General features: G+C 44.9%; 1 protein-coding gene across 2 annotated transcripts in view; it reads right to left on the reverse strand.

The window, feature by feature from the left end:
- Window positions 1-17,032, reverse strand: part of WWOX (WW domain containing oxidoreductase) — a 965,623-nt gene that overhangs the window by 715,016 nt on the left and 233,575 nt on the right. For both annotated transcript variants that reach the window (XM_082366371.1, XM_082366372.1), the window contains exon 6: window positions 2,065-2,153. In XM_082366371.1, the coding sequence (XP_082222497.1) occupies window positions 2,065-2,153 (89 nt within the window). The remainder of the gene's footprint in view (window positions 1-2,064; window positions 2,154-17,032) is intronic.

Below are 17,032 nucleotides of genomic sequence, written 5' to 3' on the forward strand. Positions count from 1 at the left end.
TGAAGAGGCAGTGCATCTCAGCTCCCACTAGCGCAGCATGGTGTCAAGGAGAAAGCGGAGAGTCACAACGGATGAAAATCCTACATCTGCCACCAGCTTGCCAAGTGACCCTGTGAAAGTCACTCACTCTCTCTGATCTCGGTTTCTGGCACATGAAGAACGACAGACAGTGCAGCGTGCTGGCTGAGGAGGGGGGCCCAGGCATGCCCGACTGCACGGGATCTCAGCCCCTCTGCTCCCTGGCCACATGCCTTCAGATAACTCACCCTCCCTGGTCTCAGTTTCCTCATCTGTGTGAGAGACATAATGACAGCGCCCACCCCGAGGGTTGCTTTGAGGATTAAATCAGAAAGCACGCAAAGGGTTCTGGGTATGGGGCTCATAATAGGCACTCAATAAATGAGCTATTACTGCTACTGCGGCCCTGGTTATTATTATTCGCTCCCAAACAACCACAGAAATATGAGGTTGAGGAGAGTCAGTCACTAGCAGGAAAACACTGCCTGCTGGCTGGCCACTGAGACAATGGCTCGTGTGAGGTCAACTGGGCTTCCGCCGGCCACCACTCTCTTCCCAGAGCCGAGAAGAGAGCCTGGGGCTTTGGAGGCACGCGTTAAATGCGTGTTAAGTGGATGAACAAGCGGATAAATGAATCAGGAAGGGATAAAAGAGCAAATGTCTTAAGAGCTGCTGCTCTATCCTGACGAGAGGTTCTCGGAGGGCACTGTCACGGGCTCGCAGCTACCAAACGCTGCCGAGAGCGCACGCAGTAGGGCTCGCCTAGGTCTGCTGGCTGCATGGGGGACGGTACCCAACTGTTCCTAGGAGCGCAGGGCCGGCACCTAAGGGGATGGTGCAGCTCCCACTACAGGCTCTGAGTTCACATTTCAACCTCAAGGACTCAGGCTACGGGCTTGCTCCAGAAAGGGCTTTAGAGAACAGGCCTTTCAACAGTCTCAAACAACAGAGTGAAAGACTAAGGGAGAAATGAGAAGACCTGGCTACTGGACAGCACTGAGGGGTCAGATCGACATCGTACCACCTGAATATCTGGTTTAAGATACGATACCTCCCCTTACACCCATCGTCTGCGTGGAGAACTATAAAACCAACGACCCCGACAGAGGCGAACCCCCAGGCAGTTTGTCATTTTATCAGCGTTCTCCAAATTCAGCCACTCGGTGCCCCTTTTGGAACTGTTTTATCCTTGGCACCTCCTGGACCATTATTAACTTAATCCCTGTGTTTAAATCAACTCACTGCAAAAGAAAAATTAAATGAAGTTATTTGTTAAAGAAATTTAAACCACTGTGTTAAACGAGAAACCAGTATTGCTTGCCCTAAATAATATGAGGGAACTGTAAAAATAAACACTTGGAAACAAAATATTGTAATGAAAATGAAGCTAACCACCACTGCTTTCCTCAGCTCTGGCTCTGAGGGCCGCTCTCCCTGTTAGAAAGATGTTGGCATGTGATGGCAAAAAAATCTGCCGGTCCCTAGCGAAGGCTTCCACCTTCAGGCATTTTGCAAGTCTGAGAAAGAAGAGGGAATAAAAAGGAGGAAGTTTCTCATGATGTGAGTCCACGCTTTTGGAACCACATTCACGCACCACGTAAAATCACCGCAGGTTTGCGACACAGTAGAACCTTCTTGCCGTGCTCTGACGTTCAGCCCCCTTGCAGGACTGGAGAGCCGACCTTACTCGTTTCTGAGTGCAATTAAAATACACTTTTCCTCGATTCTGGGAGGCACTGCAAAAATATCTGTAATCAGGATGCAGCTTACAATCGGGTGGCTTTTATGAGCCACTTTTACTGCTGCTTGGTACCGTCTTTTCCTTTTTATCTGGGAGGCTGTTATGAGATTGATGATGCGTCTCAAAATGAGGGTGACTCAGAGTCAAGAAAATACGGTACACCTTCACTGGGCCAATATAAATGAGCCTCCCGTCTGGACGCCAAGACAACACAATAGCCTTCCGGCCTCCCCATTGTGTTCATCTGATAAAGACATTACAATAGCAAGATATTATGATCTATAACCCTCCACTGGAACACTCACAAATTCTTGGCCTTGAACGCTTGAGCAAAATGCTGCACGCTGTGGAGCAGAGCGAGGTCCAGGGTCATTGCTTCTACCTTGGCTTTATGCTGGAACAAGAGAAAATAAAAAGAAATGATAAATAACAGCAAGTTTAGTTCATGGTATCAAGTTACAGTAAATGTGTTATGGAACATGTCGGAATTCCCCTGTTTAATATTAGACGCCCAGAGAGAATATAAATCATCGGAACGAATGGAAGAACGGGGCGTTTTACTGCCAAGTTGAGGGAGGATGGGAGGCTGGGACTCTGCTGAAACTCCATGCCGGGGGGTTGTGCTGTTTGACTCAGCGCACAAAACAGGGTCCTAAGGGTCCTCGGGCTCACATAGCTCCTCTCAATGTGCCTCCTAAAAAAACTGTAATGATAGGGCAACACCAGGACAAAGCCTGGCTCCTGCAAGAACTCTGGAGACCACATGTTAATCTCAAAAGCTGCCCTCCGGTTCTGAAATGATTCCACCAAGTCTGCATGAAAAATGAGAGACAATTCATGCACAGAAAGTACAAACGCAGGCAAAACTCGTTTCTATCAACGGAGCCTGACTGCTCAACACCCCCCTGGTTTAGTAACCCTGTGAACCCTATAGATGGGCAGGGCACATATGGATGGCAGTAATGATGCTATTAATGAGGCCATTAATGTCTACGCTGAGCCGATGGTGGATGGGCACTTACAGGCATCATCTCGTTTCATCCTCAGGACAACTGAAGGATAGGTTTGTAGTTTGCCTGTTTTACAATGAGGCATCTTATAAGAGATTGCAGAGCTAAGAAGTGTGGACGGCAAGACCTCAAGTCAGTCTGACACTGGCTGGAGCCCAAGTGCCCTCCTGGAGAGACACCAAAAGGATTGCAGGGGTCAGGATCTGAAGCCACCCTGGTCCACTGCAGGGCCTCCTAGCACACTTCTAGAAAGATCAGGGCTGCCTTGTATTTACAGAGCTCGCCCAATTTTTGAGTCCGGCTGGACCTTGGAGGGTGAGCTGAAATGCTATCACTTCTTAGACGTCCCTCCGCTGAAGGACAGACTGCCAGGCCACCTGCCTGTTCAGGTAAGCAGATCCGCATAAAACGAACGGTGAGCTTGGGAATTCTTGTCTAGACTGCGAGGTTAAAGTAAGACTACGGAGACTAACACGATACTCGAATATTATGAAGGGGGATGCAAACGGCACCGCTGGGGACGTCCTCCACCCGAATGGACGCAAACTGTGCTGAGAAGCGTCGTGTGTCTACGGCACTTCACCTCTGCCGCCTAGGTCCTGGGCTCCGACCCAAGTCCCAGGCCTCGAACAATGAATATCAGGCAGAGGCAGCAGGAAAGCACACTGACTTTGGGCCATGTAACCTTTCTGAGCCTCAGTTCCCTCATCTGTAAATGTGAATATTATCTACTCTCAGAGTTGTGAGATTAAGTGTAAAGCATCTAACATCCAGCCTTGAAGAGAGAAAGTATTTCATCAGTTTAACGAGGAGGAGATAAGATGCCCGTGGTGACAAATTCTTCCCCTGAGGCCACCGTGTAGTAAACCGTGGTTCGGGTGGGCTACAGCGCAGCAAGGTGGATGAAACGACGTTGATGACAAGCAACGGTGCCCCCCGAAGACCACATCGGACCAGATCGCTGTTGGCTCTTGGAGGATCCAGGTCCTGCCTATCAACAGAGCCCAGTTTTAGGGAAAGGGCATAGAGAGGGATTCAGTGACCTCCCCAAACCCCAAGAGCTTATCAGTGGCAAAGGCAAGTTGGCCAAAAAGATTTAAATTCCTCAGGTAACAGCGGCAGATGCTCAAACCTGCAGATTTTGGAAGAAGGAGAAGTGTTGACCCTGATGCAGGAAAAGGGGAAGTGCCAACATATGGGTTCTGTTAGGGAAATATTGCACCTGGAGGGTCCAGGTAAGGCAAGGCCACGCCCCTCATCCTAGAGGGAGGGAAACTGCCCCCGGGGAGAAGAGGATGCACCTGAGTGATACTGTACCCCATGCAGAGCGCTTGGGTCTCCAGATGGGGAGCAAAACCCCACCTGCTTTCTGTCTGCATGACGGATATTTATCTGTGGCTAAAATCTCTTCTGAGTGGGAAGTCTGCTAATGGCTAACTTTTCTTCCCCATAGATTCTTATACCTCCTAAATGCTCAACTACCCAATCTGATGTTCAGAGTTAGCGAATAAGGTGGCCTTTCACCCTCATCCCGCCTGCTCCGGCCCCAGCCTCTCCCGGCACAGAGCATGACACTCACCACCAACACAGAATCTTACAGAACTTTGAATGGATCACAAGAGGAAAGTCAACTATCTAACCTATTGAGGAAGGGGTGGTAAAGACATTGCTCCTCTCAGCCGAGCCCCCGACGGAAACCCCAAGGGATATGCTGGCTACATGTTAGGAAAATGGATGTTCATTCTTCCCCCATGAAACAGGGAGAACATTCCCAGATGGTGACCCCCAAAGCAATATTTCCAATGAACCTGATGGCGCAGCCAAGTGGGCCAGTACATTCTTCTAAATGTGCAGCTTACACGTGGTAAGCTGTCTTTTGGTCCTCCCCCTTCACTTGAAGATAAAGCACAGGGCTGCCACTACCAATAAGAACAAAATCAGACCATACACATCCAGGGGGAACAAGGGGTCACAAGCCATCAAGTAGTTCAACAGACGAATCCACAGGCTGCGTGTTACTAGGCTCCTGGGGACGGTGGTTCGAGTCCACAAGCAATTACTCAGGTAACTCTCCTGCCCTCGGTATCAGGTCTCCTGTTTCTGCTACTGACCCTGAGAAACGCAGAGAAACTGTGTGTGCAATGCAGTTAAGTCCAGTGAAGGAACAACACAGCTTTTAGAATTAAGGTGTGTGTATGCGTTGATGTGTGTGTGTGTTGGGGCGTTTGCTCTTCTGATTGGCTGACAAACTTAACGTGATAGAAATGTTTATCGTGGGACGTGCTCTAAATGAGAAGGCAGGGGCTGATGCACTGCAAACAGAAAGCATTTCTGAGGGATAAACTGCCGATTGCTAGGTGAAAGCAAGAGGCCCCATCTGCCAATGTGAGCTTTCCCGCTGAGTCTGACTAAGAACCTGGGACTCACCACAGGTTCACTTTCTTGGCATAACTCACTTTTGCTGCTGTTGTTGTCGTTAACTTTAATTTGGAACGAATTACAGACTCACAAGAAGTGGCAAAAATAGTAGTGAGAGTGCCCACGTACCCGTCTCCTAGCATCCGCCCAAGGGGGCATCGTATCCAAGTATATAGCACATTACCAAATTAGAAAATTGACACTGTCACAGTGTAATTTATTAGACCGCAGACATTACTTGGATTTCACCAGTTCCGGGATGCACTCAGTTCCTTATACTTGGAATATCTGTGTGTATAATTCTACGACATTTTATCACATGCACAGATTCAAGATACAGAACTATTCCATCACCACTAAAGAACCGCTGGGTTTTTTATTAAGATGTTAAATCAGCATATGCCGCTCAGGACGTGAAAAGTTCAGGCCTGTTTGGCCAGAGTGTGCTCTCTGGATTGGCAACAGACGCCCATATACAAAGTCCTAGCTTAAAACGCTTTTGTAGCTTGGAATGGCCAACAAGATATGCTCCTAATTCCTTAGTGTGGCTCACACAAGTGCCTCTGTATTCATCAGGATGAGCTTCAGTAAGGAACAGCCCCCAAACCTCAATGTCTTAAGACAACAGAGGATTACTACTTGCTCACGCTTCAGGCCCATCTCATGCCAGTGGGGTCCTGTTTATTGCTGCTGGCCAGGGGCCCCATCAGGTGGAGCCTCCACCCTCTGCAACATCACCAGCCTCTACAGTGTGCGGAAGAGAATGTGACGAGGTGCACGTGGAATGTCACAGGCTTCCACCCAGTGGTGACACGTGTCACTTGTGCTCACGTTTTGTTGGCAGAGCAAGTGTTGTGGCTGTGCTTAGCTTCGAAAAGGTGCAACCCTCCCTATGCCCAGCAAGAACAGAAATGCAAACATATACACAATGAATAATGGTAACGACTAACACTCAGTCCATGATTTTGCCCCATCCGCCTCTCTAGGCTCATTTCAGGCCACTTCCTCCTTCATACTTTCCATTAATGACAGAAAAATTTAGAAATGACATATGAACATGGACAAAAAAAGCATCTATAATCCCACCACCCCAATATTAATTGTTAGCTTTCCATAGGTGCCTCCCCTCTTCCCTTCCTCTCTATCTATCCATCTATCCAGCCAGCCAGCCAACCGTCCATCCAGTTAGCTTTGGTTAACAGAAACAACTTCTTACTAGAACTTTGAATCTTAAAATGCTATAAAATGCCTCTCTCAACCCTTCCCCAAATCCTCACCCTTTTCTTTAATCACACCAGTACACAAATTTATCATCTCAGGCAAAATAGGAATGTAAATTTATTTTAAATTATATATACAGATGCTGGTACCCAACGTTTTAAAAGAGAACTGCACAGGTGGCATTCCACACACGAAGCATCAGGCAACGTCTAAGTAGTTGAGAAGCCCACCTGCTCCCAACACCCCAGGCTCAGCCAGAAAGACACAGTAATGAAGCAACCCACACATTCTTCTTCCATTTCCCTGGAAGTCAGGGGATGCTTGGTGGCAGAACAGTCCACCGACACTCTCAATAGACCAAGTCTTCTCGGTTTGTTCTTTATTAAGTTCAGAAAACCTGGCTTAGTGATTCAGGAGTCTGCACATGCAGAATCGAAGGGGTTCTTGCTGTTGTTACGCAACAGGGATCTCTCATACCATTTTACGACTATAAATTAGCCAAGTATGACTCAGATGTGATACTGCCTGAAACCAAAGGAACCATATAGGGACTGTGCGGTATTTAAAGGGAGAAGTGGGAAGATGTTGTCATCCACAGGAGACGGCAGAGTCGGGCTGACCCGGAGCCACAGACCAGCATGACCACAGTGCTGACGGTGTGACTTCAGGGGAGCTGTGTGACTGCTCTGGGCCTTAGCACCCACGCCAAAATGTGCATTTGCCTCGCATGATTAGGGTAAAGATTAGGTATGATGTATATAAGACATGGGGCACATAAATAATAATAATTATTTGTAAGGCCACTGCTAAAATGTGATGTCCACTGTTTGCTTTTCAATCATAAAGCATATTAGCAATTGCAGTCTCCCTTCTCTATTTCACAAATTTACCTTAAGTAGCTCAAAGTATGAACGGCAGCTCTGTGATGGAGGATGGATGACACATGACCCCAGAGCAGGAGGAAGGAGGCTCACTGCATCCCCCAGAGGTCAGGGTACCCCAGTTTCCAAACTCAGTAAGTGTTCTGAAGCTGAAAGGTGTTAAGACCATGGTGAAGGCCATGGACTCAAGTTGGACCTCCTGGGTCTAAATCCCACTTCTAGCACTTACCAACTGGGCAAGTTACTTCTTGCACAATCAGTTTTCTCTTCTGTAAAATGGAAATAAGAGCACCTGCTTTATCAGGAAATGAGGTGATATATGTAAAATCCTTAGAATAGCGCCTGACACCTGAGAAGTATTCTATAACTGTTACCAAGGAACAGTATTACTGTGACTGTTTTTGTTGTTGTCTTTAGCATTGCTGTCAACATCACCACAATCTTCATCACCATCATCACCACCATCATCATCATCACCATCTGCACTGAACTGCTTCACTCTTCACTGAGAGAGGTGAACGGGGCCCAACTGGCCAATGGCAGCAATCTGAGAACCTTGGCCATATGAGCCCTCGCCCCACAGTACCCTCTTTCCCTACAGTAACCCTCTGCGGGCAGTTATTATCACCCGCCCGTTTCACGGATGGAGAAAATGAAGTTCATAAAGTGACTGCACATCTTCACGCAGGTAATAACTGGCAGAACCACAATTCACACCAAGCCATGATTTTAATCCCTACTGTATACGCCACATGCCCACATGGCCCACCTGTCCTCACACCCCGCAGAGGCCCTCACACCAAGGCCAATCCCAGGGGAAACCACCAGATCTGGAATAGCCTCGTACAGAGGCAGCATGCTGTCCTGCTCCTGGTCCACAATAAGAGAGACAACATTTACAAGACTGAACTCATTCACTCATTCATTCACTAACTCTGCCTCTAAAGGTAAACATATATTCCAAAGCTCCCATCTCCTTTACTTCTTTTCTTTTATTCCCCATCATTGTAACACCACGTAAGAGGAAATATCTCACACCCATAATCCGCTTACCATCAATGGAAGAACAAAAAAGGTAACATCTAATGGTAATAGGCCTTTGGAAAGCTGTATATAAATAATTTCAAGTGACCAAGCATATTTAAAAAACAGATTATTCCTTAAAAACCATTATTAATTGTAAACTGACTATGAATTAGCTAGCGTGTATCAATGACTTTTCTCCACTATCCCGTAATGAACCAGAAGTAGCTGGTCTGGGAACCAAGCTGTTGTGTGTGATGGGACCTCACAGTGAACTCAGGTGGGCACACTTCAAAATACTCTCATCTAGTCCAGGAGTCCTGTTTCCTCCACTCAGCTGGACCAAAGCATCCCCACTGCACTCTTCCTGCTCAATCCTAGCCTAGCGGAAGGTAAGATCAGCTCTTCCTCCTGTTACGATACAAGCGCCACCTGTGAGCTGGTCAAAAAGAAGAGCACACGGTAACAACTGTTGGAGATGGAAGGATAGAGAAACCCAGATGAATGAATGGGAGCAGGGAGCCCAGCCTCCAACACACCCAGAGGAAATTCTCTTTTAGCGGATGGGGACTCACCCTATGGAACCACAGGGGTGAGACTGACAATGGACCGTGAAGATGCCAATCTAGGTGAATTTGATGGGTGTGCGCCTACCCTCTCTTACACTTAGAGAAGAGTTTGCTTCAGAGTTTCCCTGAAAAAAAGCTCTCACGTACATATATTTATGGATAACCAGAGCCAAAAGAATAATGAGCATCTATGACATGCTTGGCATTTATTTTTCATTAAAGAGTCATAGGGAAAAGTCTTTTGAAGTATCTATCATTTCCCCCATTTCACAGACTAGAAGACAGAGGCTGGTATGGTTTAAGTGGCACAGCCTAGTCAGACACAGATCCAGGTTCCCAACTGGCTGGGGTGGTTCCAGTGCTCGTGTCTTCACTGGAGTACCACACCGCGCTGAAGCCCTGTCCTCATATTCTTCAACAGATGACACTGAGACGCTATGAAGAAATTAACACCCTCTATGTATTCTTGTTCGTGTCTATTTTACATCATATTTATCTCATACAGTTCAAATTTACAAGAGAAGCCTAGTGCTGAAAGAGAAAATGTAACCAAGGCAATAATCTACGTTCAGAGCTTATTGTTAATGGCATCCTGCAAATTCTAATCCAATGGGCCCTAACTGCATTATGCTGATGCCTCTCACCCTTCCACTTTACATACACTTGGTCCTGACTTTACGTTCTGAAACCTTAAATAGGAGTTGTCACATTTACAACAGCAGGAGACACTGGTGCTGAGCATGTTATTGACATGACAGTATTCACTGAACTACAATACAGACCCAACTACACTGGTTTCATAATTCACCAACATTCTATGCGGGACTTCACAACGCTAATTTCTCCAGTATCTTTTAAGTGATGTTAATGGTGGCCATGGGTGGTGGCATTTTTGCTGGGAAACACAGGAGTAGATAGAGAGTTGCATCTCCTTTCAGCTCTTGTACCTCTCAGGAGAATAACCCAAACCAGCCTCGTGAGCGAGTCTGATGGGGAGTTTGCCCAATCTTGGACAAGCCTAAAAATTAAAAGGACGTACTGATAAATGCTCTTTCTGAAAAAAGCATTTCTCCCCAAGGAGAAAGCAGAGTTTAAAGAGTCTCTTTTACAGCTCTACACACCTGTACCAATCTGTATACCACTGTGCCTTTAACAAGGAAAATGCTCTTAGGGAAGAGTCCAATTTCGAAATAGGGAACCAAACCAAAAATGATCCTTAGCAAACCCCTGGATTTTTTCTTACAGCCTTGAAGGAGAGGGGCTGATTTCGTCATTCCTGACTTTCATATCAACCATCAGGCAGCAACCTTCACTCCTGAGCCCTCACAAGTGCCCTTCAACTCTGCCCTCCCCACTAAATTTGTAAACATCCCTAATAAGAAAATCATGACAACACTTTCTTCATTATATACAGGTCAGAATTTCTGCCTTGGGTTGCTGGAACTCAATTTGCAAAATAACTGTATCAATATCTACAGGTAACTGTGAGGCTGATTCAAGGAGAAACTGCACCGGATAACAGCTCATTTAATTTGGTGTATGAGTTAACGCACCACGTAAAGCAAAACTATTAAAAATGCTTAGACGGTAATAGGCAATATTTTGCACTCTGGATAAAAAAATGCTTATCTTGCCAGAAACTAACAAGAGAGTGAAAATATTCGAAAACCTTCCAACTTCCCTCTATGCGATGTATTCACTTTGCAGCTTAAAAACAGTGTAAGGAAGGACAGCAAATGGCACGGGAGTTTGGCAGTCAACATGATCGGGCATTTATGCCTTGCTATTGAAGAAAGAGCCTTTTTTTCATAGTGAATTTTTCATTCTAATGTAAGTGATGATTCACATTAACTATAGGTAAGGCATGGTTACATTTTCCTGAAGGATTGCAGGCAAGTAAAGACTAGTACGATAAGTCGAAGCGTAAAAGCTTTCTCTGTCATATTATTTATTATAATGGCATATAAAATAGCTGAAGTAAATAATAGATGACTAAAGGTAAATTCATATGATAAAGAGTCCTTCAGTAGACACCATTACTTTTGACTGTTCTAGTTTTATACACAGTTGAAGACTCTTAATAAACAGGCCCTATATCTTACGTAAGTATTGGAAACATCAACGATGTGCTTTAAAGGCAACAGACTGGACATCAGCTAATTTACTGTATAATTAGATCCTCAACAGGAACAGTCTATATATTCTGAATATTTAATAGGTGGGTTCCTTAATGAAACTTGTTAAGGAAGGGGCACTGGAAGCCCCTTCTTTGGAGAAGTTGCTGATAAAAGAAAAATCAGTGATCCCCACCCCCCCGAGATTCAGAACGGTGTATAGCTTAAAACACAGAGATGCGGGACCTGTTGATTATCTGGTGACAGGTCAATGGTGGTTAGTTAAATTGACTAGAGAGAAACAAACAAGATTTGTCTGCTCCGGTTGAAAGGCTTCTGAATTCCACATGAAGGACCTGGGAAGTCTGAAAGATGCTCAGATGGAGAGAGACGATCTTCATTACGACCCTTAGGATGGAGAGGAACATACACTAACCAGTGTCTGCCTCAGGGGTTCTCACCCAGGGACATGCCACCCCCAGGGGACATCCGGCAAGGTCTGGAGACATTTCTGGTAGTCACAATTGGTTGGGGGGTGGGGGGCTACTGGTACCTAGTGGGTAGAGGCCAGGGATTCTGCTAAACATCCTACAACTGCCCCCAGATGGCAACGGCGCCGAGGGTGCATGTGTGAGTTTAGCGAGAGGAACCGTGATTCACTTAAGTGGGCTTCAGCGACTTAAATTTATCCTTATTTATAAAAATAAAACTGGCTCACTAATGAAAGTATAAATAATACAGAAGTGGATAATGTATCAAGTGAAAATATCTCCGGAATCCCGCTGCCCCAAGATAAACAGAGTGACAGTGATGCAAGTCCTTCCAGAGTACATTTTCTGCACATATAAAAACACTGGGCCATAATACATTTCTACAAACATAGTATGGTACTTCATGGGTTATTATATAATCTGGTTTTTCCCAGTTAACACATAATTGAATACGTCTAAATAGACTCCACCCACATTCTTTCCAACCCGTAGGTTTAGCCCATTGTAGGGCTGTTCAAGAATTTATTAAAAACTGAGCCCCTTTAGATTCCTCAGCACTCCTCCACACCCTTCACTAGCTTTGTGAACGTTTTACTTAAATTCCCGATGCCTGACCTTCCTTATCCGTAAAAATAGAAATAATAGCAGAACCTCGTCCTGGGGATTACTGTGAGAATTCAATGAGATAATAACCATGGAAAGCACCTTAAACAGAGATGCTCTAAGTGTTAACTACTGCTGTTGTTGTAATTAATATTATTTTACGTAGTTTCAAGGTTTTTGTTACTAAAAGCAATGCTGCAATACCTATGTTTCGCAATAAATGATTTTTTTTTCCCTAGAGGATAAGTTCCTGGAAGTAGCACTACCAGGTCAAGAGATATCTACATTTTAAACTTTGATAGATTTTTACTGGGTGTCCTCCTAAAAGGTTATATCAATTTCTATTCCCAAGAACACTGCAGGAGACTATGAAAGAAAACCAAAACAACCAATAATTCACACTGACAGTTAAAGTAAATTAAAATGCACAGTCTTATATCTCTGTCTCTGATTCCTGGTACAAAGTGAGTGGCACAGAGTAGGTTTTCAAGACAGGCTTCAATTTATAAAATGAATGAATGAATATATAACACACCACCAAACTTGGGACAAATTTGTAAGTAGAAGTAAAAGCATGTTAGTGATGTTGGCAACAGTGATTTCCCATAAGCCATTTAGAAATTCAGGCTTTCCTCCTGGTGCATCAGAATGGCTGGCTGAGGGCCTGCCTCTCAGAAATTGGCCGCACCGCATGATGACAGATGTGAGCCTGGTATGCAGAGCATGCAGTAAACATGTAATAGTATCATCACGCTTGGGGACTGACCACGACAGTTATTTTTAATTTATGGATGAACTGAAAGAGAGAAATCTTTCAGAGGTTCTGCAGAAGCCAAGCAGGATATTCAACAGATAAACTAGAAAAGATTAAGAGTATATGTGCTTCCAAGAGAAATGAGGTTTCCTGCTTAAGTGGCATCGCCTAAGAAGCCTCTAATAAGTTCCAACGAAAACACCCAGAAAGGAAGGAAAGCTGAGAACTCAACATAATACACACACACACACACACAAGTCACAGTCAAGTTATCCCCAAATGTTGTGCACCTTTTACATTAGCTACAAGACCAAATAAATTACTCTTAAAAAGTAATTGAAGACAGAATTGAAACAACAATAACAAAGAGGTTTTTTTTTGGGGGGGGCGGGGCAGGGATTTCATCGAGCCATTAAATCATGTATGGCCTGGTTTTGCTGGTTAAAATGATAGAGACAGTAAACCGTTTTATACTAAGTAAGAGAAAATTTAGATATGTACGTGAAAATTTCCAGAAGAAAGAAAAATATCAGAAGAGAGGGAGGGAAAAGAAAAGGGGAGGAAGGGGAGGGAGAGGACTAGGACAGGAGGGGAGGGGAGGGGGAGAGGAGGGGAGAGGAGGGGAGGGGAGGGGGAGGGGAGGGGGAGGGGAGGGGAGGGGAGGGGAGGGGAGGGGAGGGGAGGGGAGGGAGGAGGAAGAAGAAGAATAAAGTAAGTTAGTTTAGCTTCCAAACCAGCAGTAGCAGGATTAAAAAAAAAAAAAAAAAGATGCATGGGGTACACTGGATATAAAGAAACTGGATAAATGCAAAAATAATATACAAAAAAGAATTAAAAATTAATAATAAAGGAAAACACTTGGACACTTGGTAGAGAGGAAACACAAAACTAAATTCATAAATTAGTACAGGTATATACATAATCACAATAAATAAAAATGGACTTAAGTTCACACGTTAAAGGCAGAAACCAACTAGAATTTAAGAATCACCTCTACGGTGTATAAATAGTGTGGATAGAGAGAACCAGCACCTCTCAAACCAGTCCTCCCTGGTCCACAGTATGCGGCTGTGCTGAGAAGAGACTGATCAGGCAGGAACTACAATTCCCAGCCTGCAGTGTGGTGGGGGCGGGGCCTCTAGTTTTCCACCAATGGCCTGTGAGTAGAAGAGTGTGACGCTCCTGGGCTACTCTTCATGTGAAATGGGTTCCCTACATTCTTTCTCCTTCCACATGATGGATGTAGATTATAATGATTTCCTCGGAGACAGTAAGGCCACTAGATGAAAGGAGCTTCGATACTTTATTCACTAAATGGGCCACAGCCCCCTGTCAGTCGGGGGCACCCGATGTGGATCTGTGTCATACACTGGAAATCACTTGGTAAAACTGTTCTCTCTCACAACTTCAAGTGTCAGTGCGGTTGACTGCTCCATGCTACCTTTTACCAGGGAAGGAGAATCATACTGTCGGCAAGCAGAAACGAGATCTGGGTCATTTTAGAGTTGCAAAATCCAATTGATTCTGGAGCCCAAACAGCAGAAAATAAGCTTGAAGACGTCTTTGAGAGACAATAGCCCATTTCAACTTCTGAATTAATGCAAAGAATTCAGGCCAGTAGCATGTATCAGATTAATGATACAACTTACCACCCAAGCCCTTTATTCCAGACAGTGGCCTGGTAGTCACTATGGAGTACAAAGAAAGAGAGACAGAGGTAGACAGACAGACAGACAGACAGACTGAGATTGAGAAAGATTCAGAAAAAGAAAAGAGTCAGGCATGCCTGTCCTGTGAGGTTTCCAGGGCTTTTCTGACAGCTTCACGAGGACTGCTTCTGGAAACAAAGTCCTAACAGGAGGAAAGAGTGGTCCGTAAGGAGGGGCAGAGTGAGGCCAACTCGGACACGCAGATCCAAAGCAGGGAATGGACGTCCCTGTCCCTTCAGTGCCCAAAGCATGCAGGTGGCCACATTCATATCCAACTTGCTCTGTGGTCTACTCTCTTGTAGCCAAAAGGGACGAACGAATCACGTCAGGTAATTCTATTAAAAGCCAGCTAAGTTACAGACTGCCTGTTTTCAGAAGAGCAGCGCAGACAGTGTTAGAGTCGGGGGGAGAGGGGCTGCGCGGGGGACACCACTTTATACATGTCCATTAGAAGCCGTTTTGGAACGGCATGCATGTGAAAGCAGCTCGGCCTTAGTGCCCGTTCTTCCTGTCGCTTCAATATTTATAAACAGGGCTTCCCTGGTGGCGCAGTGGTTGAGAATCTGCCTGCCAATGCAGGGGACACGGGTTCGAGCCCTGGTCCGGGAGGATCCCACATGCCGCGGAGCGGCTAGGCCCGTGAGCCACAATTACTGAGCCTGCGCGTCTGGAGCCTGTGCTCCGCAACAAGAGAGGCCACGATAGTGAGAGGCCCGCGCACCGCGATGAAGAGTGGCCCCCGCTTGCCGCAACTAGAGAAAGCCCTCGCGCAGAAACGAAGACCCAACACAGCCAAAAATAAATAAATGAATAAACCCAAAGTTTAAGAAAATAAAAATAAAAATAAATATTTATAAACAGCATCTTTCCTTCTCCCTCTGGCTCGATGATGCAGATGTTCTCTACAGGCAGAGCTTCTGCTGATTACGGTGGGACGGGGTGGCCAGAGCTTTCATCTCTGTAAAGAGAGGACCAGGTCCATTTGGTCCTTTTTTCCTCAAGGAAAGCAGTCTTTATGAGGCTGCACTCCTTTCTGGGGGTACAAGGTCTGCAGGGCAACCACCAGAAGGATTTGGGGGTGTTATGGCTGAGGGTCACATTTTCTAGTTAATCTAAATGTCACCTCTCATCACACATCTGGGACCTTCAGCCTTCCTGTCCCTGTATACATTTACAAACTCCAGTCCAAGAGGCAAACACTCACAGTTAATTAAATATTTTTGAGGTCTTACTCTCTGGCTGATACTATTCAGGCAAGGGCAGATTATGGACTTTGCCACATTCTACCCTGCTGAGCCCTTACAAAGTAGACCTAATTACCTGTACTTTAGAAACAAAACAAAGGCTGAGAAAGCATCCAAAAAAATCTGCTCGAAAATCATATAATTAGTACCTGGCAGAACGGGGATTTCAGTTTTTCCTCCACACTGATAAGCCATTTCTCCTTACAAGACAGTATTATTGTTTTTGGGCCAGAACTTTCTTTCCAACCCTGAAATTACCCCTAAATCCAGGAGATTATGGTGGGGTCCAAAAGTACTTCACTCCCAAGAATGTTGTTCTTTCCATGAACCCAAAGCCTTTACACTTCTTTCTTTTATGTTGACCATTAAAATTTTAACTTTATGATTTAAAAAAAAAAACAAACAGCTGACTTCCACCTCTCCCCTCACCCCATCCCCCAGGCTCTGAAAGAGCCAAGTTTGATAACTAAGTCATGTGTAATTTGAAATGTTTCCATATGTGTGGAAATAAGATACTAATCTAACCACCTGCTCATTCTAATTTGGTGAAACAGACTTTTCTTTCCAAAAGGCCATGAGTCCTTTAGAAAGTCAGCAAACTTTTTCTCAAATGGACCAGATAATAAGTATTTTAGGTTTTGCAAGCCATACAAACTACTCAACTTTTGCAGCATGGAAGCAAATGCCGCCATAGATAATGGAAAGGAATGGCCATGGCCATTTGCAATAAAATTTTATTTACAAAAACAGGTGTTGGGCTGCATTTCCTCCTAGCAGGGCATAAGTTTGATGAAACCTGTATTAGGACAAGAGTCAAGAAAGATGGCTGTGTTTCCTTAAGTCTGACATTCCTGTACTTAATATTAGCTGCAGATTCCACTGAATGTAGGAGAAAGAAGAACATCATACCGTGCCTTAAAGTATGTGTTGTCTGATCACACAGGCCATCAGATAAAGATACAGCTAACACACAGCATAAAGAGTCCCAAGCAGTGTGTACAATGGACTGAGTGGTGAGTATCTGTTAACACTGTTCATTGAAAATAATCTCCTATTAAATAATCTGAATTTTGGGAGTATTACACTTTGTAAGTATCAGCACTAAATGGTTCCTGCAATTCCACATCTGCTTGAACACAGGTTTTTTGTTTTGTTTTGTTTTGTTTTTAATTTAATTTATTTTTGGCTGTGTTGGGTCATCGTTGCTGCGCGCGGGCTTTCTCTAGTTGCGGAGAG

This window comes from Balaenoptera borealis (assembly GCF_965194805.1).
Source record: "Balaenoptera borealis genome assembly, chromosome: 19".
Classification (NCBI taxonomy): Eukaryota; Metazoa; Chordata; class Mammalia; order Artiodactyla; family Balaenopteridae; genus Balaenoptera; species Balaenoptera borealis.